The 25,296-nt window shown below is 35.7% G+C and overlaps 1 protein-coding gene across 6 annotated transcripts in view; it reads left to right on the plus strand.

The window, feature by feature from the left end:
- Window positions 1-25,296, plus strand: part of GABRB2 (gamma-aminobutyric acid type A receptor subunit beta2) — a 251,373-nt gene that overhangs the window by 190,413 nt on the left and 35,664 nt on the right. For 5 of the 6 annotated variants that reach the window (XM_049109174.1, XM_049109173.1, XM_049109175.1 and 2 more), the window contains 4 exons: window positions 14,508-14,645; window positions 16,370-16,522; window positions 19,850-20,094; window positions 24,600-24,713. In XM_049109174.1, the coding sequence (XP_048965131.1) occupies window positions 14,508-14,645; window positions 16,370-16,522; window positions 19,850-20,094; window positions 24,600-24,713 (650 nt within the window). The remainder of the gene's footprint in view (window positions 1-14,507; window positions 14,646-16,369; window positions 16,523-19,849; window positions 20,095-24,599; window positions 24,714-25,296) is intronic. The other variant, XM_049109176.1, reaches the window with a different exon arrangement.

Consider the following 25,296-nt stretch of genomic DNA (forward strand, 5'->3'; position numbering starts at 1 on the left):
ATGAATATATTTCAAAAGTAGAGTCCACAATTAGAGTTTAATTTGGACATATGGAAAAGACAGATTTGCAGATATATATGCAAGAGGAGAGGTTCATTATCTCATACATAGATTCCAAGATTATAGAGTTCCATAGCTTCCAAAGTATCCTACATCTAAGAAAATATAAACCTATATATGTCTAAAGACATTGTTGAATTATTAAGGAATTTTCAAACTCTGTAGAGCAGAATTTCTCTCCAAGCATGGACATGCAGTCCATGCATCAAAATCTGCTGGTATACTTATTAATGTACCTATACAGTTAGTCTACACAATTAGACTCTATAGATATGGCCCAGCATTGGCATGTTTAAGAGGTCTTGGAGATGATTTGTTGGCTCACTAAAATTTGAGGATTCTGCTGGGGTGAATCACTCTTTAAGTCCCAGGGCTGTTATTAAATGCCAATTTGCTATGTTGGTAATATTAGTCCTTTATTTTCCCCTTCATCGTAGAAGCCATTTGTACTGTAAACCATAGTTCTATAAAGATAATGTGGTTTGGATGAAACTGCCCCTTGAATTTGAAAATCAATCGAGTTTTTCTCCAGTCAGAAAATTGCCCTATTATCTACAATTGCACAATTCTTAGGAACTAGGAAATAAATTTTAGTAGTTTGGTTTCTTTTTGTTTTGCTTTATGAAATTTTTGTGGATAGTTTGCTTTAATGTTATGTGCTAAAAAAATATCCGAGCTCTATATAGAAAAAGTACTAATAAAAAAGTTGATTTGGATTGGTAGGAACAGTATAAGTATCATGTACACTGGACTTACATGATGCCAAATCAAAGGTATTACTTTAGTTATGTTTAGACATTCAGGCAGTTTGCCTTAAAAAATCTGGTTTGCAAATATTCAAAGTACAAATGCTTAAGCTGCAATTCTGGAGGCTGGCAACAGCTTGAACAAATCACCTACACACCCCACCATCTTGCTTTTAGTGTTTATTGGTTTAAAATCACTGACCTAATTATAAAAATGTTAGGAGAGACACACAGCTCCTGGTCCTATTAATAACCAATGATGGAAGAAAAGGGTTTCCCCACTTACAAACAAATTGGTTTTACCTAATTTAAATAGCAAATTAGTAGCAGAAGTATGGAAATGTGCTTCTGTGGATTTTTTAGGATGGAAACTCATGGATTCTGGTAACAGATTTATTCAGTATATATTTTTATTTATTGGTTGGTTTGTTTGGTTGCCAACAGAACGTCCTGTTTCTGGCATTAGTACTTGAATTTGAATTATTTCAGGTACAGGATCATACTCTCCAGTTCAGCACTGTCCTCAGGACTTATATATTACCCATTTTGTTGGACACCTGAAGCATTTGAGAATCTTAGCCCTTACTTGATTGCCAAATGTTTTAACCCAGTGCTGGTAGAATGAGACAGCTAAAAATCAGCTTCCTTACTTTGCTACTCTGTTCAGACCCTTCAAGAGAAGGAATATTACTCTATCACATATTAAAGATTGTGCCAATTATTTACTGAAGATAAACATTAAAATGATTTACCCAATGTTATTTATTGCTGGGTAACAAACTACCCTAAAGCTCAACAGCTTAAAAGAGCAGGCATTTATTATCTCATAGTTTCTGAAGGTCAGAAATCACAAATCAGTTAGCTAGGTGACCTGGCTCAGGGTTTCTCATGAGGTGTGGCCAAGCTGTTGGTCAGGGCTGTGGCCTCATCTGAAGGCTCAGCTGGGCAAGGACCCATTTTGTTAAGCTCACTCAGAGTTGGGACAGAGCTTGGTTCCTCATAGTGTTCCTGTTAGACTGAGGGCCTCAGTTTCTCAGTTGGCTGGAGGCCTCCCTCCATTCTCACCATGTAGGTCTCTCCACAGAGCAGCGTACACATAGGGGAACCTGAAGAAGTGAAGGAGAAAGAAGGAGACAGAGAGTACATTCAAAACAGAAGCCTCAGTCTTTTTATAACATAATCTCAGAAGTGAGTATACACTTCTGTTGTATTCTACATCACTAAGTCCAGCCCACACTCCAGGAGACAGAAATTAAGCTTCACCATTTGTGAGTAGCAATATTAAGGAATTTGTAGACATTTTATTAAAATCACCACAGTAAGCTAATTCTCTATTCAGCTTGGAACAACAACAACAACAAAACTATAGAGATGTAAGGAGGCTACACTTAGCTCGGCTGAATTTAGGTCATATTTTGATGATTATTTAGTTTTAAGAATCTTTTACATATCATATATTTCATCTTTGGTGTCAACATTTAAAAAATTATATTTAAGGAATGATTTTATTCACAAGCTAGGTGCATAATCAATAGTTTAGAAAAGTGCAGATTTGCATCAACATTGGTCAAGGCTTTAGGTATTACATTAGCTGTTTTCTTAACAATTCTATTTTTTAAGATGAAAATGTTTTATTCCATGTTAGAAGCTCCAAATGTTAAATGCTTGGCTTGCACTAATGATCTCACTTTCAGGGTCTTCTTTATATGAAATAATCTGCATTGGTATTTAGAGACCAAACGAGAATTGGCAATTCACTGCATTCATATATGTACAATTTCCACCAAATCGATGGTCTGATATGGATGGACAATCGTTTCAATTGTATACAAATGCATTAACTCCTTTAAAAAAAAATACACAAGTATTTCACTGCACTGAAGAACCAAATGATTTACATTTAAATTCAAGAATCATGCACACACACACACACACACACACACTTAGTCTAAAAAATAAAAATGATCTTTCGAGGTCCCTTTTTCCCTACTAAAATAGGAAACAAAGTTGCTAGTTTTGAGTAGTTCTTAATAATTTAAATTAAAATGAATTATTTGGAGCTATCCTTAAATTTAACCAAATTTCAGATTAGAGATCCTCTAAAACAATGACCCAAAGTGTGATCTACAAGGCCACTGGACAGTTGGTGAGACCTCTTCAGAATGTCTTCAAAGTTAAAGTTCCCTTCATAATAAAAATAAGCCTTTATTGGCTTTGTACACTTTCATTATTTCAAAATGTACAGTCATGTTCTCCAAAGGCTCCATGAAACAAATGATCACAACCTCTGAATGCAGAAGCAAATATGAGAATTCAGCTGTCTTGTTAGGCCAGCCATTAAACAAATTTACAAAACAATGCCAGTCTTCTCAGCTTTTGTGTTTTGTAAGATATAGCTACTATTCACAGAAATGTCATTTATATTAATATATAAATAGGATCATTATTCTTTTAAATAAATTAATAAATATTTTTAAATATCTGTTTTAATTTCTAACATAGCATATATTAATAGGTACAACCCACATAAACAAAAGCTTTTGGGAGTTCTCAATATTTTCTTTTAATATAAAAGGGTTCTAAGGCCGAAAATTTGAGGATTGTTTTTTAGAACCACTTACTTTTTTAGGTATTAAAACTGAGTTCTAAAGAATATACAATTTATATACAGTATGCAAAATTCTACAGCTGGTATGTAGCAGCACTGGGATAGGAACCTAGGTGGGTCTCCTGATTTGGGTTATGCCATATGGCTGAGCCTATAATGTTTATAAAACCAGCTGGAGATTCTCTGAAGCAATACCTCACTGTATGAATTTTATCCTGCAAATGAAGGTGTATATATATATATATAAATGTTTTTCTATTTTCTACAGAACCTAGTATCCTCTATTAGCTTTTACTAATTCATAATCTACCCCCAAACCTAGTGGATTAAAACAGAAACCATTTATTGCTTAGGAAGCTACAGGTGAGCTGGGAGGCTCTGAGCCAGGCTCACACATGGTTCTCAGGCACAGGCTTGGGGCTAGTTGACTGCTGTGATGTCAGTGAGTGGCCACAGGTCCCCCCCTTCCTCCACAGGCTAGGCAAGGCCTTTCACAGAATGGCAGCAGGATTCCAAAAGACAGGGAGGGGAAGCTGCCAAACCTTCACTAGCCCAGCTCAGATTGGCTCAGTGTTACTTCTTTGATTAAAACAAGTGTCAAGGGATCCCTGGGTGGCGCAGCGGTTTGGCGCCTGCCTTTGGCCCGGGGCACGATCCTGGAGACCCGGGATCGAATCCCACGTCGGGCTCCCGGTGCATGGAGCCTGCTTCTCCCTCTGCCTGTGTCTCTGCCTCTCTCTCTCTCTCTCTGTGACTATCATAAATAAATAAAAAAAATTAAAAAAAAAAAAACAAGTGTCAAAAGCAGCTCAGATTCAAGGTGTAGGGAAATACTTTACCTCTTCTTGGGAGGAGCTGCAAAGTCGCATTGCCATAAAAGGCATAGATACATTAAGAAGGATGATTATGGATATATTACTGTGATATTACAGAATAATTTGAAAATAGGACTTTGAATAACAGAGATGGTAAATAGAGTTACTGAGGAATTGGACCCCGGTATTGAGAGGGATTTAGTTCAATTCCCATTTCTGACATTTGAGCAAGTCACTTAACCTCTTTAAATTGTAGTTTCTTCATCTATAAACTGAGGATAACAGTTTTTGCATAAAAAGGATTAAATGAGATCCTGCTTGTGAAGCACATGGTGGCTTCACACAGGAAATGATTTTAAAATGTTAGCTAGTAGCAACTTTAAAAATCCCTTGCAGTAGATCACCTCAATGAATTATTTCTGACTCCCCCAAACAAAACAGCCATCTTTAACTATGCATATATGTTTATAAGAACAGCTAGCATGCATGAGTACCCAAAGCTTCCCTCCTGCTGCTCACATATCTCCTCACCAAACACAATTCCAGTGCATCTTGGCAAATGTACTAATATCTGGTATTTACTACCTTTCCACTCCAAGCCATGGATATCAATTTGAAGAATGTGTGCTCACTGTTTAAATGAGAACTCACAATTGAGAAGATTGCATCTGGTAAGATTCCTTACCAGATAATTTAAACTTATTTAGTGCTAATCCAGGATATTATGGAAGCACAGAAAAGGGGGCTCATATCTGGAGTTTAAGAGCAGTGTGAAAATTTTTCTTACTAGTCACACATACTGGGATGCCTGGGTGGCTCAGTGGTTGAGCATCTATCTGCCTTTGGCTCAGGTTGTGATCCCGAGGTCCTGGGGGATCAAGTCCCGCATCAGGTTCCCCACAGGGGGCCTGCTTCTCCCTCTGCCTATGTCTCTGCCTCTCTCTCTGTATCTTTCATGAATAAATAAATAAATAAATAATCTTAAAAAAAGAGACACATGCTAACAGTCCATTTCACAGACCAGCCAGTCATTCAGACTAAAAATCCTCTACAAGATCATCCTGCCTGATACCCTTCAATGTGTGAGTCTCCAGCTGACCCTTGACACTGTGAAGGTGTGTGAGAGAATGGGATAATTATGATGAAGAGGCCCAAACAACTCCCAACATCAGTAAGCTAGACCTTCACTTTCTCTGCCACCCCTTATGAGAAAGCAAATGGGTTGGTATAACACATGATGGCATTTTATTACACAGCTGTGCACATCTCCTAGGCCATCCAATTGGCCTTGTTAATTTAAATGTATTCCATTATCACTGTTGAGCTAAGAAACTCTTCCATGTGACTAAATCCCTTTGTCACTGGGGAGCATTATTCTATTTTCACCGTAGGTATTGGCTGCCTCTGGAGGCTCTTGCAGCAGCATGGTTTTCAAAATCTGTCAGCTCAGAGAAAGTCATGACCAGAGTCATGCCACTCCAAGAAACTTGTTGTTCTGTTGTTCACCCAAGAATGATAAATGTATTAAAAATCTGAAACACCAGCAGGTTTCTTTTGACTCAATGGCCTTTGCTTCGAAATAGCAGCTGCCTCTTATGGACTGGTACCAATGGCACTGCCTTTCTTTTAGTGACTCTAAGGCCGGTGCATGGGAATTCAATGTCCCAAGTCACTAATGATGCTCAAGTTTGCAGTCCTACTACCTTGCAATTCAGTAAGTAGCATCTGCTCATCACTCCACTCACAGGAGTGGGATCTGGTGAACCACAGCTAAAGGGTTAGCATGTTGACAGTTCAGTACAGCAATCTGACACCTGTTGGCTGAGACCAACACATCCACAAACTCTCTGATGCAGAACTGGCTGTGACAACTATATGAGTAGAAATTCAAGCAGAATACTGTGAAAACAACAGGAAGGAAAGACAGAAGGAGTTTGGGAAAGCTGGAAGTTGAGATTGGCTCTGAACCTGTACAGAAATTTGGTATGAGTGAGGAAAATATTTCAGTTAGCTGAAATAACTTGAACCAATGCATGGAGGCCAAAGGATTATGAGTATGGGTAGAAGATGGGAGCTTTGGAAGAGGAAGAAGTGTTACAGAAGATGAGGCTGTGAGGTATATAGAAGCTCCATGATAAAGTTTTGAATGTCTAAATGAATAATTTGCTTTTAAGTCTGGGCCTATTTGAGAAGGCCATAAAGAAATTCTTTCCACATTTTTGCTTTCTATTTTGTTATGGTTTTTAAGGCATAGAAATGACATATCAACCTGTTTTTAAATGACGTATAACAGCAGCATGTGTAGCACAGATTAGAAGAAGGGCGGAGGGAAACCTGAAGGCTGTTGACTTGTCCATTGAAGAATATAAACAAATGATACAAAGATCTGATGCCAGAGTGGACTATTCTTCATCCTAAATATTCAAATAAAACTGGTGTGAATACAAATGTGCAGAAACCCTTAAGAGCTGTCTCCATCTCTCTGTTCTATGCTATTGGTGACTGTAAGTCAGAGCTTATTGAAGAGAACCAGGTCTCTGGATAAAGACAGCATGAGAAACATCTCTTATCTCTTATAAGGGAGACAGAGCTAGAAGAAAATATTTTAACCTTGGAGCTATAAAACTTTTGTTCAGAAGATATATTGCTCATCTCTTGGTCAGGCTAGATACTGGACATCCCTTGCCTGATTTCCATGGCAAGGTAAATGCCATCTGCTCTGCAGTGTTCTCCTAATTACTTATTCTGCAGAGGTAAGTCCATGTGGGAAACACCATCTACCCTCCCTGGATGTTTATTAGAACTAAGGAATCCTGTGCTCCACCCACTTAATCCAAGTTCACATTTCATTTTAACAAGATTTCCGGGTGATTTCTGTTTGTGTTACATTTGAGAAGCACTGGCCTGTCCTTTTAGCTAAGAGTTCTCTGCTTCTTCCATGTTACCTCAGGACTTAGGACTCATGCATATGGAAGAAGCAGGGTTGAGTAGAGGGGAAGAATCCTGGTAACCATAACTCAGTCTAGTTTATATGGTTCTAGACAGAACCATGTAAAGAGTTAAGGCAGTGCCCAATATGCCTTATGGGCTGTGAAATGGCAGTCACTACTGTTGTTGTGGCTATTATTATTATTATTATTGGTTTCTCTCAACCATCAGCTTAATTGCTTGAACTCTACAAACATAAGAAAGTTTAAGAAACACATCATGGAGTTACATTTGCAGGAACAGCCACAGAGCACCCTGCTTCCATACAAAGAAAACAAATACTGAATTTTGCAATGAAATCTAAAAATTATCTTTAGAGCACAAAGTCTGACATTTTACTTGATTATGATCTATTGCCTATCCTCTTAAAAATATTTGAATTTGAAAATGCTAATAACAAAAAAAATAAATTATCTTTGATGTAGGTTAAACACCAGGCCATGACTTGATGGTGTTCCTTACTAAGATGCCACTTGGAAATCAAGTCTGACCTACCCTACACTGATTAATTTGAGCTTCAAGGCCAAGAAATGATTTGACAGCAGAACATTTGTGTCTAGCAGTCCATCTAAAGAGAAGAGTAAAGAATAGGATGCAATTAAGGAGTCAGAGCAATCACTCAGAGTGTCTTCGGAATACTTTCATTGCTGAATTTGAAGAATTGTAGTTGACAAGTGAGTTTCTCTTTCTCCCTCTTGAAAAATTCCCACAACTAATTAGCATTGACTGTATTCAGTCTTGCACCTTTGCACAACATACAGGAGTCTGTGTGGAGAGGAGTCCATTCTGATTGTGGACTGATAGACTTCTAATTGTGGTCACTGAGTTAGTCATGTGACAAGGGTTTCCCTTCCTTGAATGTTTGGTCATGCTTCTTCCCTGCCATGTTTGTCTGCCTTAAAAAACAATTTGATCTCTGTTGCTATTACAAATGTTTTTTTTTTTTCTTTTCTTCTGGAAACTTCTGGAAGGAAAAATATATATTTAATCCACTAAAGAGCAAGATATGGTCCCAAGGGACTATGTGCCTTCTCAAGTACTGACCTTGGTTTAGGGGAAACATAACTAAATCACCCTAAAATCTGTGAATAACTCCAGCATTTTATGGAACCATTATACTGTGTAAATACTTTTTTATATCCTGAAAAAACAATGTGTCTGGTCAAATAAGTGAGGAAAATTCCAGGGGTAATATTAAGCCAATATCTTCTTTATTGAGAGATATCCTAAACTGTACTGTGTTGTTTGTGACTAACAAGAGGCTGCCCAAAATATTCAGGTACTCCCAAATACCTTTACTGTAGATCTTTTTCCATGAAGCTTATCACAGGATTAGTATTCCCCAGAATATAAATTGAGTTTTAAGAATAGTTGCTAATATACTGATAATAGCAACCACATAAATTTTAAATACTAATAGGAGAATGGCATGCTATAATTTTTACAATGAGGTGTTCAATTCATAAAAGCTTTTAAAGTACTGTGATAGATACATAGAAGGGCAGAAAAATTTAGATAAAATAATTCTTAAAAAATCAAAATCATCCATGACTAGAGTGCATTGTCCCAATAACATTGGCCATAATTCTCAGACATCAACAGTTGGTTATGATGACTGAAAATTAAGTTTAAAGCAACTACAGAGGCACCCAGAAGGCTCAGTCAGTTAAGCCCCCTACTCTTCATTTTGGCTAAGATCATGATCTCAGATGGAGACCTACCTCCAGCTCTGCACTCAGAGTGAAGCTGCCTTAAGATTGCTTCTCTCTCTGTCCCTCTCCCTACCCCTCCCCGCCCCATGTATGGCCTTCCATGGGCATGTGTTCTCTCATAAATAAATAAATAAATAAATAAATAAATAAATAAATAAATAAATAAAATCTATAGAGCAACTACAATGTTACTATTGCTATTTGGCTACAATGGGAGACAGCAAATAAATAATTACCCTAGAATGTTTAACAGTCGAATTAGGGAACAAAGTTCAAATAAATAGCAAGAGAACAGTAAGTCATTTTAATTTCTCACTAGGAAAAAACTGGTGGCATTGACAGTTAATTTCTTCTAAATGTTCTCACCAACCCCTACTGTTTAATATCTTGGTATAGGTTCATATTCCCTACACAGTAAAATCCTTCTAAAATAAAATATTTACTTAGGAGAAAAGAAAATAAATAAGTAGACTGACACTAAAGAGAGAAAAATAACTTTTTAAAAAATGCCCTGTTATATAATAGGATAATGTCACAATTGTGAGAATGTTCAATTATTATATGAATATTTTTAAAATGGCACTTTTGCTTCTTAGATCTCATATACTACATATCTTTATTAATATTTAAAAGAGGGCAGCCCCGGTGGCTCAGTGGTTTAGCGCCGCCTTCAGCCCAGGGTGGGATCCCCTATTGGAGTCCCATGTTGGGCTCCCTGCATGGAGCCTGCTTCTCCCTCTGTGTCTCTGCCTCTCTCTCTATGTCTCTCATGCATAAATAAATAAAATCTTTAAAAAAATATAAAACAACATATCTATCATTCATATCTCATATAGATTTTTAAATTTATGTATTTATTGGGATGCCTGGGTGGCTCAGCAGTTGAGCATCTGCCTTTGGCTCAGGGCATGATCCCAGAGTTCCAGGATCAAGTCCCATGTCGGGCTTCCTGCATGGAGCCTGCTTCTCCCTCTGCCTGTGTCTCTGCCTCTCTCTCTGTGTCTCTCATGAGTAAATGAATAAAATCTTTTTAAAAAAATTACGTATTTATTCATCCTGATCAGAACTTTAACATTTTTATACAATTTTAATTCCTTCAGGGAAATTCCAGTGAATTTATATTTTGGTTTATTCATAGGCCATCTGAATTTATGTGGGTTATGTTTTTAATGATAACAATACAATATAATTTAGTGACTCAGGTTCTGGAATCCCATGAATAAAATACAAAAGATAAATTTAATTTGCAAGACATTAATGAGAAGCTCCACTGCATCTTTTCCTGATATCTTTTAAAAGATATCTAAGTATTTTTCACTCTTTATTATTAGGAAAGCTGTAGAAGTCAGGTCATATATATTTGCATGTGTTTAATTTTTCAATCACTTTGAGATACCATTAAATATTCCTTCAGAGAAGATGAAGAACAAGAGGAAGAGGAAGAGGAAGAGGAAGAAGAAGAAGAAAAGAAGAAGAAGGAGAAGAAGAAGAAGAAGAAGAAGAAGAAGAAGAAGAAGAAGAAGAGAAGAGAAGAATGAGGAGGAATAGAGCTAGGAGACGGAGGAGAGGAGAGGAGGAAAGAAGAAGAGGAAGAAAGGAGAAGAAGGAGAAGAAAGAGAAGGAGAAGAAGAAAGAAGAAGAAGAAAGAAGAGAAGAAGCAGATGAAGAAAGACAGAAGAAGAAATAAGAAAGAAGAACGCAGCAAGAAGAAGACGAAGAATACATACAAGACGACAGAAGCACAGAAGAAAACTAGGTCTGCTCTCAGTTTACCCTATGCAGTATATTGAGCTGGCTTTTGAACTTGACCACTCTGGCACTGTCATGGAGTATTGGTCTTTCATCTTCAGAAATCAGTGATGCAAGAGCATACACGTGCTATCTATTAGCAACATTCTATCCTTGGTTAACCCAAAATGAAGTCAAGAAGATTGGGATTTTAAAGATCAGTAGTAACCAAGAGGTATTAAAATGTGCTGCTCCATTATTTCAGATTCCAACATCTTAGACATCAAAATAAACTTCAAATGTTTCACTTTCAACTTCTAAACAGGTTGGAGGGTTCTGTGTCCAAGTTTCTCATTGTGTAAATACATTCATGTGTTCATGAAATAGAAGCAACGTGAAATGCAACTAAATATGAACTTTGAATTCATTTTTCTTTTCAAATAATTTTTATTTGAAAAGAAAGTATTAGCTAACCTTTTTGAGCATCTATCAGATACTGTTCTAAGCATTTTATAAGTAACAATTCATTTTTCCTGCATAGCAATTCTATGTAGTAGCTGTTTTTGTTGTTGTTGTTGTTGTTCTTACAATTTACAGATTAAACAATGGAAGACAGAGAAAGGTTAAGCAACTTGCTGAACTATCACATCAGGATAAATATATAATGAATCCTTGCATTTTTCTTAAGGGCTCTATTACTATTGGGTGACTTTTTTATTCACTCAGAAGATATTTATTAGAAGCAAGAGACAGAAGTATAAACATTATGAATACCTCCACAATGCTAAGCATTTGGATGAGCAACCATCACCCAAATCCGCACATGTATATATCCCAAGTGACTTTCCTCTGCCAGGTGTTATCTAGCAAGCACCATGTCAAATAGCTAGCATTTTGACAAAAGTCTATATTCAGTAATGATATTTTTACCTGTTAAGCAATTATTAGGCATCTCCTATACAACTGTATTGAAACACCATAGATATTCCCATGCGTCTGCCTATGGGGAGCTTCTGTGATAAGGTCTGTAATCATGAACAAGGGAAGGTAAAAACTGAGGTAAGGAAGGTAAAAACTGAGGTAAGGAAGGTGGAGGACTAGAAACACATTCTTCACCAATTTAGATTGAGTTCTCTCTTGAAAACGTTAAGAGTCGACTTACTCTCATTCTTCTTTGAAGATGGCAGCATTTGACAATGATTTTTTTCTAGAAAACTACAAGATTCTTGTTTCATAAATACTTTCATGTTTATCTACCACAAATCCAATTTTACAATGCATTTCTTGATATCTAACTTGATTCTAAGAGCGAATTGCTCTTTCTTTTGTTATTTTAAACTGTTATATCAAAGGTGAAATTGTCATTGACCAAACAATTTCATAACTGAGAGGTGTGTGCAAACAACCAATGAGAAATGGGATTATATCTATGATGAAGTCCTGAATGGTGAAGATTTCCATGGCCGTATTAAGGAAGTTGCATCATAGAAAATAGCAGTTGTTTTGGGGAGAGATACCTCAGTTCTTAGGATTACAGACAGAGTATATTAATGAGGTAGGATTGATGGAAAATTGAGAAGAATCTGTTTACTGTGCCACAAATCTTATACATAGATTTCCCTTTAAAATTATGAATACTTCAAAAAATTACGAATACGTTGCTTTTAAAGCAATGTTTCATATGAGGAAAGACATTTTCTAACAAAATGAATGGCTTCAGTGTTCATAGTAGCAGTGTCCACAATAGCCAAACTGTGAAAGGAGCCACAATGTCCTTCGACAGATGAATGGATAAAGAAGATTATATATGTATGTATATATATATACACAATGGAATATTACTCAGCCATCAGAAAGGATAAGTACTTACCATTTATATTGACGGGGATGGAACTGGAAGGTATTATGCGGAATGAAATAAGTCAATCGGAGAACGACAATTACCATAGAGTTTCACTCATATGAGGAATATAAAAAAATAATGAAAGAGACCATAAGGAAAGGGGAGGAAACTTAGTGGGGAAAGATTAGAGAGGAAGACAAACCATGAGAGACCCCTAAATCTGGGAAACAAAGGGTTGCAGAAGAGGAAATGAGTGAGGGGATGGGATACCTGGGTGACAGGCATTAAGGAGGGCACATGATGTGATGAGCACTGGGTGTTATACCATATGTTGGCAAATTGAATTTAAATTTTAAAAAATTTTAAAAAGAATGGCTTCAAATTATAATGAAATTCTGGTGGTGTATAATCTATTAATTCTCCACAGTTTTGATTATAATATAACTTATGATTTGTTTGCAAGTAAACAAGCCTTTTTAAAAATCATTAACTATTATTTAAAAGCCTATAGATATGGAGCCAAAAGTTCAAGTTCTCAGGAACTCTTCCAAAAATACATATTTCTGCATCAGATAAAGATGGCTGCTCTTATGAGCAAAGAGGAATGCAGATATCTGGCAAAGTTAAGACATTGAGCTGTGCTATGTTTGATACAGGTTCTCAAATCAAGAACAGTATAATTCTTTTTAATTTAATTTTATTTCATTTCATTTCATTTTAGAGAGGGAGAAAGAGTACCGAGTGAGAGTGAGAGCGAGAGAGAGAGAGAGTACACACGAAGGGGGGTGGATGCAGGGGCAGAGGCCTGACTCCAGTCTCCATCCTCGGACCCTGGGATCATAACTTTAGCTGAAGGCAAACACTTAACCTGCTGAGCCACCCAGGTGCACCAAGAGCACTGTAATTCTTTGAAAAATAATCAATTTCCACTTTTTTGGATATGGACTTGCTCTCTTTGGAAGAAATGCGATTCAATGAATATTATAAGAACTAAGAGTGAAAGGACTGATATTTTAGTCCTGTATTACACTAACTTGCCACATGTCAGAAGGCAAACAACTTAACTAGTCTTTTTTAACTGGCTTTTTTTTTTTTTTTTTGCTTTAAATTTGGAAGTAATATCCGCCCTGCTTACCTCCTAGACTTGTAAACATTCAACTCTCTAGATGCAGAAGTTCTTTGAAGACATGTATATGATATACAAATATAATTTGCTTTGCAGGGGAGATTTTGGAGGGTGGGCATATTTTTATTATACAGAGCTCTATCCCAGCAGCTGTGCAGTGATGAGCATGCTAGGTGCTCAATAAATAACTGTTGAATAAGTAGAAACATGTCTCCAAAATGTACTGTGCATTTATAGTGCACACAATATGTTTATATTTACTCCTTAAAACTATTAGAATTACTACTGTTCTGGGTTATTTGAAGGGGGTATTTTTTGGAATTGAGATATGCTGCAAAATCAAACTTGGAGATCATATCTATGAATATTTAAAAAATAATGACTCACTTCTTCCTAATTGCTACTCTTCTGACTTGAAACCAAATATATTATAATTCAAGAATTTTGTATGGGGGAGTTTGATAGCATTTAATACTTCATTGATAACTCCAGCTATATTTTTCTCTGCTTTGGTCTTCTCCTAGGGTACCATCCAGGGTCATGTAATAATATGACAATATTTGAGAAAATGAGATTCATAATCAGATGAACCAAGGTGCAAGTCAGAACTATATACTATTTCCTACTTGCAAGCTATTAATTTCAGTAAACATTTGTAGCTTCCTGTGGGCCTAATTATACTGCCCTCATGAGATTGTGGGGAAAACCAAATGTGGTGATATACTTCAGGTACCTAACATGATACTGAACATAGTAGCCTTTGGCTGTGACTGTTATCATTAACATAGTTCATCTTTTAAATAAGTATTTGTTTCTGTTTTGTTTGTTGTTTTGTGTACCTATATATGTGTGTATGTGTGTGTGTGTTCTTCTTTTTACAGATGGATATACCACTGATGACATTGAGTTTTACTGGCGTGGGGATGATAATGCAGTAACAGGAGTGACGAAGATTGAACTTCCACAGTTCTCTATTGTGGATTACAAACTTATAACCAAGAAGGTTGTTTTTTCCACAGGTTTGTATCAGGGAAGAGGGGTAAGGGCAAAGGGGCTTCAGCACATTTTGTCAAAAAAGTTCACTTATATTATGATTAGAGTCCCAGGGAAAGATGATGACTAGAGATTTAGATCTACTGAAAACCTTCAGTTCCTCCTCAAGCTCACTGCTCACTGGGGACCCATACATTTCTTTCCCAGGAGGCACCACCCCCAACAAAGCTGAGAGGGTTAGTTCTCTGTCTCTCATCTACCAAGAATAAATTAATAGTTAGAGACAGAATACAGAAAGAGAAATTAAGACAGAACTCCTCATAACCTGTTGACAAATACTGGGGAGAGCCGAGTCATGGTTCGCTCAAGTCTGACTATGATGAAATTCTCTAGAGGCAGTAAGGTAGAAGAATTCCACATTTCCTTTAGGGTTAGGAATTTCTTTATGTAGTCTTACCTTCTGTTTTGGAGGTAAAAGCCCTTCCAGATGTTCAGATAGATTATCCTGCTGCTTTCTCCACTGTTACTCTTCCAGCATTGAGGTCTTAGGTTGTCAAATTTGGTTTCGTCAGCATAAAATTTTAACAAAAAAAGCTCAGGAAAGTAATACTTTGCTATATACTCATTAAAGGGAAAAAACAATAAACCCACAGGAATATTTCTTTTTATGTTGTTCTTACTGGAATAAATTCCCCAGGCACAGGAATAGCTAGTACTGTAATCATACATTTTTAATCATACTTCTGCTAAGGACTCAGGCACTTCCTTTCCCTGCAAACTACTTCAAGTAAGAGTTGTATAACTTAGTAAGAATATAATGTAGCCTCTAGCTTTAAAAAATAATTATCAGAAACTTTTCCTAAATTTGAGGTCCTTTGAATCCCTGAGACTATAGAAATGAGTTCACACTTAAAATATTCTTTCTTCAATATTATGACATTTACTTGAGCCCAAGATAGCTAGATGGTTTTCTCTTAATATTAGGAAGAATATCACTCCCAACACACTCTACTTAACACTGTGACTTTTCTATGTTCTAAGACTATGTTCAGTTATGTATCTTGTTTAAAAAGTTATTAAAGAGTAGTTCCCCAGGTCATCACAATTAAAGGACCCAGCTTCAGGAATTTGATCCTGAATTTGATCCTTTAGTTTTGTCTCCCACAAATATTCTTTGAAAACAGGGATTCTCCACTTTTTGATGAGTTAGGAATCCCTTTAAAACTTTGATAGAATCAATGGAATTAGAAAAAAATATGATCCATATACACAAAAACCTTCACAAAACTTTAGGGAGTTGCCCTAACATTGATCCCAGATTTACAATGAATTCTATGGCTTGTGAAGAAAATTCCAAAATATGAGCAGACTATGCAGCCTTATTCTTGTATACAAAAACAAAAAATCTGACAGTATGGCCTTGTTGAGAAACCACTGAGGTGGAACAATGGGGCTGTTCCAAATGATCTTGTCTTCATAGCTATAGAGAATCTTTGATCCACTGCTGGAGGCTGAACATGGAAGATCTGAAAGTCTTTTAATTACACGGCGTCATGGGTGTACTTAACACTGAGTCACTCTTGCTAATTAAAAGCCCAGTGTCCTCAGACTACTTTTGCAGGAAAAAGTGCGCTTCACCAGGAGCTAAAATTGAATTTAAGGAAAATAAACAAATGATTTAGGGTCCTTAAAAGGAAATATCCTATAAATACTGATTGATAATGATGATGTTCTAAAATTGCCTTTCTAGGTTCCTATCCAAGGTTGTCCCTCAGCTTTAAGCTTAAGAGAAACATTGGTTACTTTATTCTGCAAACATACATGCCTTCCATCCTGATCACTATCCTCTCCTGGGTCTCCTTCTGGATTAATTATGATGCATCAGCTGCAAGAGTGGCATTAGGTAGGCTATTTTCTAACTGCTTATGGAGCTTGACTCTGTGTGTTCATGTGTGTGTGTATGCGCAGGCACGTCCACTCACATACTTTCTTTACCCTGGTATTTATGATGTGTGACAAGATTGGACTATGCACATTACAAGAATTTGGCTATGAGACTTTGGGTTATCTAATTCAGCATTAAATCAATTAAATACAAATTAAAACTCTTTCATGTCAAAATTAGTTAACCATATAGCAGTTGGTAATGAAATTAGTCCCATCAATTTAATATTTTTATTGAAGCATAGTTCATGTAATATCACTTGATAATTGTTCAATTTGCATCAGTAACTCCTTACCTGGTAGAGCTCCTTCCATCTTTTCTTTTTTTCTCTCTGAGTGGAAGACAAGGAAATGTATTATGTAACTAACAGAGAGGAAAAAGACTTCTAAAGTCTTATTAAGATTTTGCAGTAGCATGGTAGAGGGCAGAAGACAACAAAGTAAGAGTACTGGGAAATCATCCATAGCACTGCTTATCTTGTGCTTGATTTTTTTTCTATTATTAATACCAGAGGAAGAGAATAAATTATATTTCATGAACATTTTTATATTATTAACTCCAGATATAGTAAATTATGATATTTTACACTATTTTTATTATTTTGAGTTCTGACTAAGCCTTTTAAAATGTTGGGCTGTTAACTGCTCCACTGAAATTTCAATTCAATCATCACTTCCTTAGAGAAGTCATTCATTTATTCATTCCACAAATATTTGTTGAACACCTACTATGTGCCAAATTTACTAGGCACTAGAGATAAAACAGTGCCCTTATGGAAGATGTGCCAGCAGCAAAAAAACAATAAACTTATTTTGTTTAACGTGTGAACTAGGTAATACAGTAAGTCTATAGAGGGAAATAAGCAAGGTGTAGGGGCAGTTGGATATGCCAAGAGGTACAGTTTACATAATAATCATTGTTAACTTCATTCAGAAACTATCAATGGAACAAAGACTTAAGACAGAGTTACTTAGATGTCTGAATAGGAATAACCCAGTCAAATGCCCTGATGGAGGAAAGTGCCAAGGATGTCAGTGAGGTGGCCAGAATGCAAGAGGGAATTCAAGGGTCAAGATTAGTTGGGGAGAGGGGACTATAAGATTCTGAAGCAGTTGCAGGGCCATGATAAAGGCTTTACTTTTATTTTGAGTGAAATTAGAGAGTCATTGAGTGAAGAGGTGACATGATTGGATTTCAGATTGAAAGGGATAACTCTGGCTGCTGTGTTAAGGTGAGATTGTGGTGGTTCAAGATGGAAAGGAGAAGTAATGACCTCCTGAACTGAGTCTAGTCATCTGTGATATATTCTTTTAAAATACTAGAGAACTTCCCTTTGTAAACCAATTGCAGTTATAATTCATATTTATTTGGTTTGTGTTGTCCTTTTTCTTCGTGGTACTGAAAGATACATTGAAGAAAGGTCCATATCTAATTTTGCTTCTGTTATACCTATGATATTTCACACAATGAATGGTGTTCAGTAAATATTTGCTGAATAAAGTAATGAATGGAATTTGTAAATATCATATTATTCCAAAGTGAAAATCTACTGTCAATTTTATGTCTATTACAGGAATAATAATAAATTATTTACTTTTTTAAAAGAAATTTGTAAAATGTCTTTTAATGTGAGTAGTTTATTACTTGAGTTAGAAATATCTTAAAATGAGACTGAAATAAAAAGCAAAGTCAGCATTGTTAGTTTTATAATATACATGTTGAACAGAGTAATCTAGTTGAAATAATGAAAAGATAAACAAAACTGGGAAATGTTTCAAAATGACTGATGTTCTAGAAAAAATACAAAAACTCTAAGACACCTAGATCTAAAGCAAGAACAGTTTTTCTGGCCCTGTTCAAAATCAGATGTGCAAATTTATTTTTTTCTGTAGCTGTTTTATGAGCATGTAGAAAAACAATACAAAAATTATTTTCTTTTTAAAGAGATAAAATTAAAGTGGGAAACTTATACTCCCAAAAAATCATAGAAATGAAACTTAACTCAGCTTTCTGAGTCAGAGACACCCATTCAAATGTTGATTTTACAGTTTCCCATCTGTGTGATCTTGATCTCTGGGCTCTATTTTTACATCATTATTTTGCTATAAAAGTCGAACTTGTCATACTCTGGGACAAGTTCAGGACTCTGAACTCCCAGTGCTTTTACCTGGCTTTTCTCTGTCTTTCCCTCCAATTATAGAGGGAAACTACTCTTCACTGTTGGAGATGACCACTCAGTGGGATGAACAATTATAACCTGATCCAGTATGCCATTTCCCATATTCATAATGCTTCTATATTATTTGTCTGTGCATTACATGCCTAATTGCCCAATCCAGAAACCTCAGGGCTAGACACCTGCCTCTCTGTTACCGATCATTTCCAGCCTCCAAATTTTTATAGTCATTTTTATATATCATTTGTATAATGTATTCATGGATTTCAGTACTATTATGATTATTTAATTTATTTTCTCTTTATTACTTAGATTATTCTGGAAAATTATTAGCTGATATTCTTTATTCCTATCTCTTATGCTTTCCTTCTGTCCTCCACACTAGTACCAGAATGTTTGTCCTAGACACAATTAGGCATAATAGGGACACCTATGCCTCCCTGCTTGAAGCTGGTTAATGGCCCCACTTTGCCTTCAGTTTTAAGTTCAGACTCCCCATTAGGCTCTGTATATATGGCTCTTCATTATGCAGCCTTACTTAATCTTCACTCTCCTCATTGTGCTTCTTGTCATATCCTAAAATGTACTGACACTGACTTCCTTGAGATGCTTTTGATAGGCCAAGTACTTTCTCCCCCACACACAAAGCACCCCTTTACAAAAGCTCTCTCTACCACACCTTTAACCTCCAGTCCTTGGTTGTTTGGGTATCTCCCATGTATCCTTCAGGACTCAGTTCCAGATTTCCACTTCCTCACCTGACTCCTGCCATATCATGAAACTCAACTAGAATCTTCTCTGTATCATCAATGCTTACCCAACATACATGTCTACCATAGCCCTTAATTCACATCTCTAGCCCCTCACAAGATATATAACTATAAATATAAAAATATAAATAAAGGAAAAGTTTCAGAGTGATTAATGCTACTGTAAATTAATGATTTAAATGTATCACCAGGGCCTATCACAGGGCAGGTATGTAATCAGTACTCAGTAAGTATTTTGTGGCATATATGAATGAGTAAACAAGTACAATTAACTTTAACTATGATGAAAGTATCCAGGAAACAGGAACATTATTATTCTAACTCTACCATTTTTTTCAGGAATTACAACTGTCCTTACAATGACCACGATCAATACCCACCTGCGGGAGACTCTCCCTAAAATTCCCTATGTGAAGGCCATTGACATGTACCTTATGGGGTGCTTTGTCTTTGTTTTCATGGCCCTTCTGGAATATGCTTTGGTCAACTACATCTTTTTTGGGAGGGGACCCCAACGCCAAAAGAAAGCAGCTGAGAAAGCTGCTAGTGCCAACAATGAGAAGATGCGCCTGGATGTCAACAAGGTAAATTCAGAGGGCAAGCCCCCTTTGCTTGTTAAACTCATAGAAGAATGCCAGCAATATAGGTTAATAGCCTTGTTTAACAAATGAGGAAACCAAGGCCCAGGGAAGAGAATGGGTAGTTTTTCCAAAATCATAAAGTTAATTAGTGATGGAGGCACAATTAGGGCCCAAAGCTCATGATACAACATTTGGATACCCCTTACCTTACTTAACACTAGGTTTGCCCAAACCATAGTCATCTGAGAACTACCCTTGTGACATTTTCCAAATATGAGTATAATGTATACTATTATTTACTTTATATTTATTTATATTTACTCACTTTAATTAAAAAAGGAAATTTTATATCACTTAAATCAGTATTACTTGCTGGAAGATAATCTTAAGTAAGAAATATGAAACTACATTATTAAATTCTAGGCTATACTAAATGAAGGCTCAAGCCTGAGCCCATTCTCTGATTTAAAAGGGAGATAAATAAGTACAGAGATGTACAATAGAGACACAAACAACAAATGAAGTCTTTCTCTTTGAAGTCATCAGAAGAGTAGAAAGATAAGTGGAGGGGAAAAAGAATAGTTTCCTCCTTCAGTGACAGATAATCACTTAATGCCTTGCATGCATACCACTTAAAATCACTGAAGCACGTGACTATAAGAGACACCATCTTGCTTAAATTACGTATAGTCAAAGAATGATTTCCATGCAATTGTAAACCCTGATTAGTCTTTAAGGCAGTGGTTGTAAACCTTGAGTACCCAATTGAATCACTAGGAGAGTATTAACAAATACTGAAGCCTGGGTGCCTTTCCCAGAAATTCTTACTTGAATGTACTATATTATGCCTGGGCATCATATTTTTTATAAATTCTTCAAATGTTCTAATTTGCAGCCAAGATTTAGAATCTCCATTTTGAGGTGTTTGACAGCCATCCCAATGGATCTATCCCTCTTTACTAGCCAAATGTGACTTCACCTGGCTTCCTCTATCAAGCTTTCTGCACTAAGAGAATATTTATATATGTATTTTCCTATAGTCGAAATTTAAATCCTTCATATTAGACAAAAAACAAGGTCTTATTTTAATATCTGCCATAAATAGTGCTTATAAAGTAGTGCATAGAGCTGAATTTAAAAAATAGATCATAGTGATGAAACTAGGAAAACTAATACTTTTAAACTATCTGGAATTATTAACCATATCAATCATTATTTAACTGACGTTTTAATATTTCTAACTTCAATTGAATTCCAAGGATAGCACATTGTAAATAATCTCTACAGTTGAATTTTATTTGGAGCAAACCCAATGAAAGCTTCTAACTCACTAATGTTTTCACATATCCATAGGCCTTTTTTTTTTTTTTTTTTTTTTTTTTTTGGACTTTTCTCTAAGAAAAGTAGAAAAGTCACTCCTTCCCTGGGAGATGATATTTGTAATAATGTAAATTTTAAGTATGGCCCTCAAAAGCTAATGAACCATGGGTCTAGAAAATTGTCAATTTCTTTACAGTACCTGAGGTTTCACTTATTAGAATCTGTCAATAGGTTCCAAGCTAGCATTATGGCCCTCTCAGTCTGTCAAATGAAAGAACGCCTTTTAAACCAATTCTATGATTTCTCTGAAATAGTAGCTTTAGATAAATAAATAAATAAATAAATAAATAAGCAAACAAACAAAACTATCTCATAGGACTGCAGTTTGAAATGAGTCTAAATCAATTGCCTAATGAAATGCTGACTTAATAAGATAACATCTGATCTCTTTTCACTTTCATCTACTCTATTTTTTTCATCCCAATTTGCATTTAAATGATAAATTTAAGAGCCAGAGAGTGGCAGTTTTATAGTAGACTGAACCTGGAGAGCTTCAGAGTTTAAATTCAATGTACTGAGATGCAGATAGAGAATGATTTACTGGGCAAGTACCCTGCAGTGGTGTAAAGCCCATCTTCTTGGCTGAAGTTGGACCCACAATTCAGAGCCTAGAATACGAGAGAACAAAAAAGATATCAGAGTTCTTCTAGTACATGGTTCTCAAAATACAAGCTATTTTTCCCCCAGAGGATCTTTGGCAATGTCTATACTTTGGATTGTCAAAACTGGTAGGAGGGGATTGCTACTGGTATGTAGTGAATAGAGGCCACGGATGCTGCCAAACAACCTTCTGTGCATTGAACAGCCTCCTCATAACATCCAGCCCCAAATATCGATAAGGCTGAGGTTAAAAAACCCTACTCTAATCCAGTCTTCTAGTTTCAAATATAGGAAACTGAGGTCCTGAAAAATACAGGATGCTTGTTGTGTTCTTAAATCTCTTAAACACAAGTGGTTTCTCCACTTTCTTTAATCAAGATGTATAATATCAAGACATCAGAAGTTTTAATTTAATACAACGGTTCTAAACAAGTATTTTGGAGTTAGTCAGTTTCAGTGTTTACCGTCCATTTACAGTTTTGTGATAATACATAATAAACAACAAAATAAGCAAACAAGAAAGACTCTCACCATTCAGTTTCCTTATCTGTAAAAATGGGGTTAATTCTTCTCTCATAGGTTATTATGAAGATTACTTGTGATAATGTATACAGAGGTAACATAGTCCTCAATATATAGTAAACAGTAAGTAGTAAATACTAATAAAATATTAAAATATTATAGATGATAGGAATTCTTACTTTTAAAGTAAAATTTACAGTCTGCAGACATATTGCCAAAGCTTCTTTGTATATTTTGCACAGTAAATATATAGCATACACGGTGCAGTCCTATTCCTAAAAGAGAGTACCATCTATTGAGGAATGTTTCATGTTAGAAGTTTTAAAGCCAATGCAAGGAAATAATTTTCAACAAGTATTAGCTATAAAGTCTATAGCAAACCAACTACAAACTTTATCATTTCTTAGGCCAGAATACTTAGAGCCATCCTGATTTGATTAAAGCAAAAAAGTAACCATCTCACATTCCAGATTCCCATGGTTTCTTTTTTATCCCAGCATGAAAAGTTAAAAGAGATCTACATAAGGCTCTGATTGCACATCACTTTCTTTTGTGTTGGCATCATGAATAATGCCACTCTACTTTTTTTTTATCAAGAATGTCCCTTCTTTTCAACTGTAATTCTGTTTTTTTCTCCCCCCCCCAAAAAAAAAAAGCTCGGGCACATATAATCAGCTAAGTATTGTTAGATGCTCTAGAAAAATCAGTCACTAGGAGAGAGATTGACCTTTTTAGCTTCCCTTGCATCCTAGAGATGCAAGCAGCATGTCAGATCATCTAAAGTGATTTTTAAACTTTGCTCTGTCCTGAGGTCAGGGAGGGATGAAAATGGGAAGGCTAGCCAGGTGGAAGCCAACTATAGCTTCTTCAGTGGCATACTTCCACATTTTTCCAATCTCTTCTCTGTATTGGTTTCCCGTGTTTTTAATTTAACAAAAGTATATGCAGCTCTTAAAACAATTCTCATCTTGCCATGTAATTGATGCGAAAACTAAGGCTCTAAAGGAGAGTAAAATATCCAAGTTTGCATAACAAAATGAAAATTTCTGAGATTGATCTGGATTTCCCAGTCTGGTATGCATTCTGCTATGCTAGGAAGTATAAAAATAATATATAATTTAAAAGCTAATTTCACGTTAGTCCATATATTCAATTCAGTTGACTTCACCTGAAAAAAAAATCTGTTTACTCATGAGAGTCCATGGCCAACAAACAGCATCACTTTCATTGTCTCCATGTAACAAATGAAGTTGTAGAATACCAAGGAATTTCAGTAAACCTCAAACCAACCAAAGATCTACTTTTTTCCAACTGTCGCCTGGAGTTGTTAATGTTTATACTTATATTTATATTTTCTCTCTCTACCCTAGTATTAGGAGAGCTCTTCCTATTATCCCTTGCATTCTTCTATTTGTGTGTGTGTATGTGTGTGTGTTTCCTTATAGAATTTGCTCTTGATTAATTTCACTTCCTTTTCTTGCTTATGCCTTTATGTTTTCAATACTCCTTTCTTTTAAGATTTATGTTGTTCATTGTTTATTTTGCTGCCAATAGCTAACTATATTTATATATATTTATCTTTGAGAATTTGTTACTTCTGCCTTTTCAGCACCTTGACTCCTACATATCTGAAAAGCTTCCAATATCTTAATTGCATTGAGGGAGCCACAACTACCAATTTTCCAAATAAAGCTGTGCCAAAAGATCTCCATTTGGGGAGTATCCTTTATTCTACATTCATAGGTGTTGTGAATCTCTGTATTGCCTTTTTCCATTATGCCTGAATTTTTGTTATGCAAAGCCACTAAAACCTTTAAATCTATTTATTTCTAGTGCTTGGAATTAGATTTTTTTAAATGATCATTAAAAAAAAATACAGCTAATTCAAAATTCTACTCTTTCTAAAGACCAGTAACATTTATCTATATCCAATTTACTTTAACCACAAATCCTCATCTAGTGGCATCAGTCTACTTAATTAGCACATTCTCTACTTTGTCTTCCAGATTTTTTATAAAGATATTAAACAAAATGGGACCCAATATCGATCCTTGTGGGACCCAACTGGAAACCTCTCCCCAACTAGACGGACTACCAATTACGATTTCTCTCTGTATACGGTTAGATAGCCAGTTTTTAATCCATTTATTTGTATTTCTGTTGGAGCCAATTTGTTTAGCTGTTCCCTGTAAAATAATGTATGGGGTCTTTGCAGATAACCAATGGACTTATATCCACAGAGACTTGGAAATAAGTTAAATATTTTCATGAGACCCTAATGGGGTTTTCCTGTTTGTTTGTTTGTTTTTAATATAGCTATGATGAGCCTAAGTTTCAGTGTTCCACTCAGTCATTATTATTGTGCTAGAGAAAGAAACCAAGTGCATCATATTTTGAGATTCCTTTTCATTCGTATTGAGAGGATAGAATGTCATTATATGCCGTGGCATTTCTTAGTTTTCTTGTGTTTCTTTTGGCTAGTGGAATAGATAGAGAATTATACATCCTTTTGTTGATTGGCTCAGAACTTAGAGACCTATATTTTCTGTCCTAGATTATTAATTTATGTCTAGGAATGTTATGTTTGCATCAAGTCCTTGTTGCTTTATTGGTATATAGATTACAAATAACTATTACCTTGATGGACTCAGCACTATTATAATGATAGGTAAAAGGCAGTAATTGAGATTGTTCCTTGTTATA

The sequence above is a fragment of the Canis lupus genome, chromosome 4 (genome assembly GCF_003254725.2).
Source record: "Canis lupus dingo isolate Sandy chromosome 4, ASM325472v2, whole genome shotgun sequence".
NCBI classification, from domain to species: domain Eukaryota; kingdom Metazoa; phylum Chordata; class Mammalia; order Carnivora; family Canidae; genus Canis; species Canis lupus.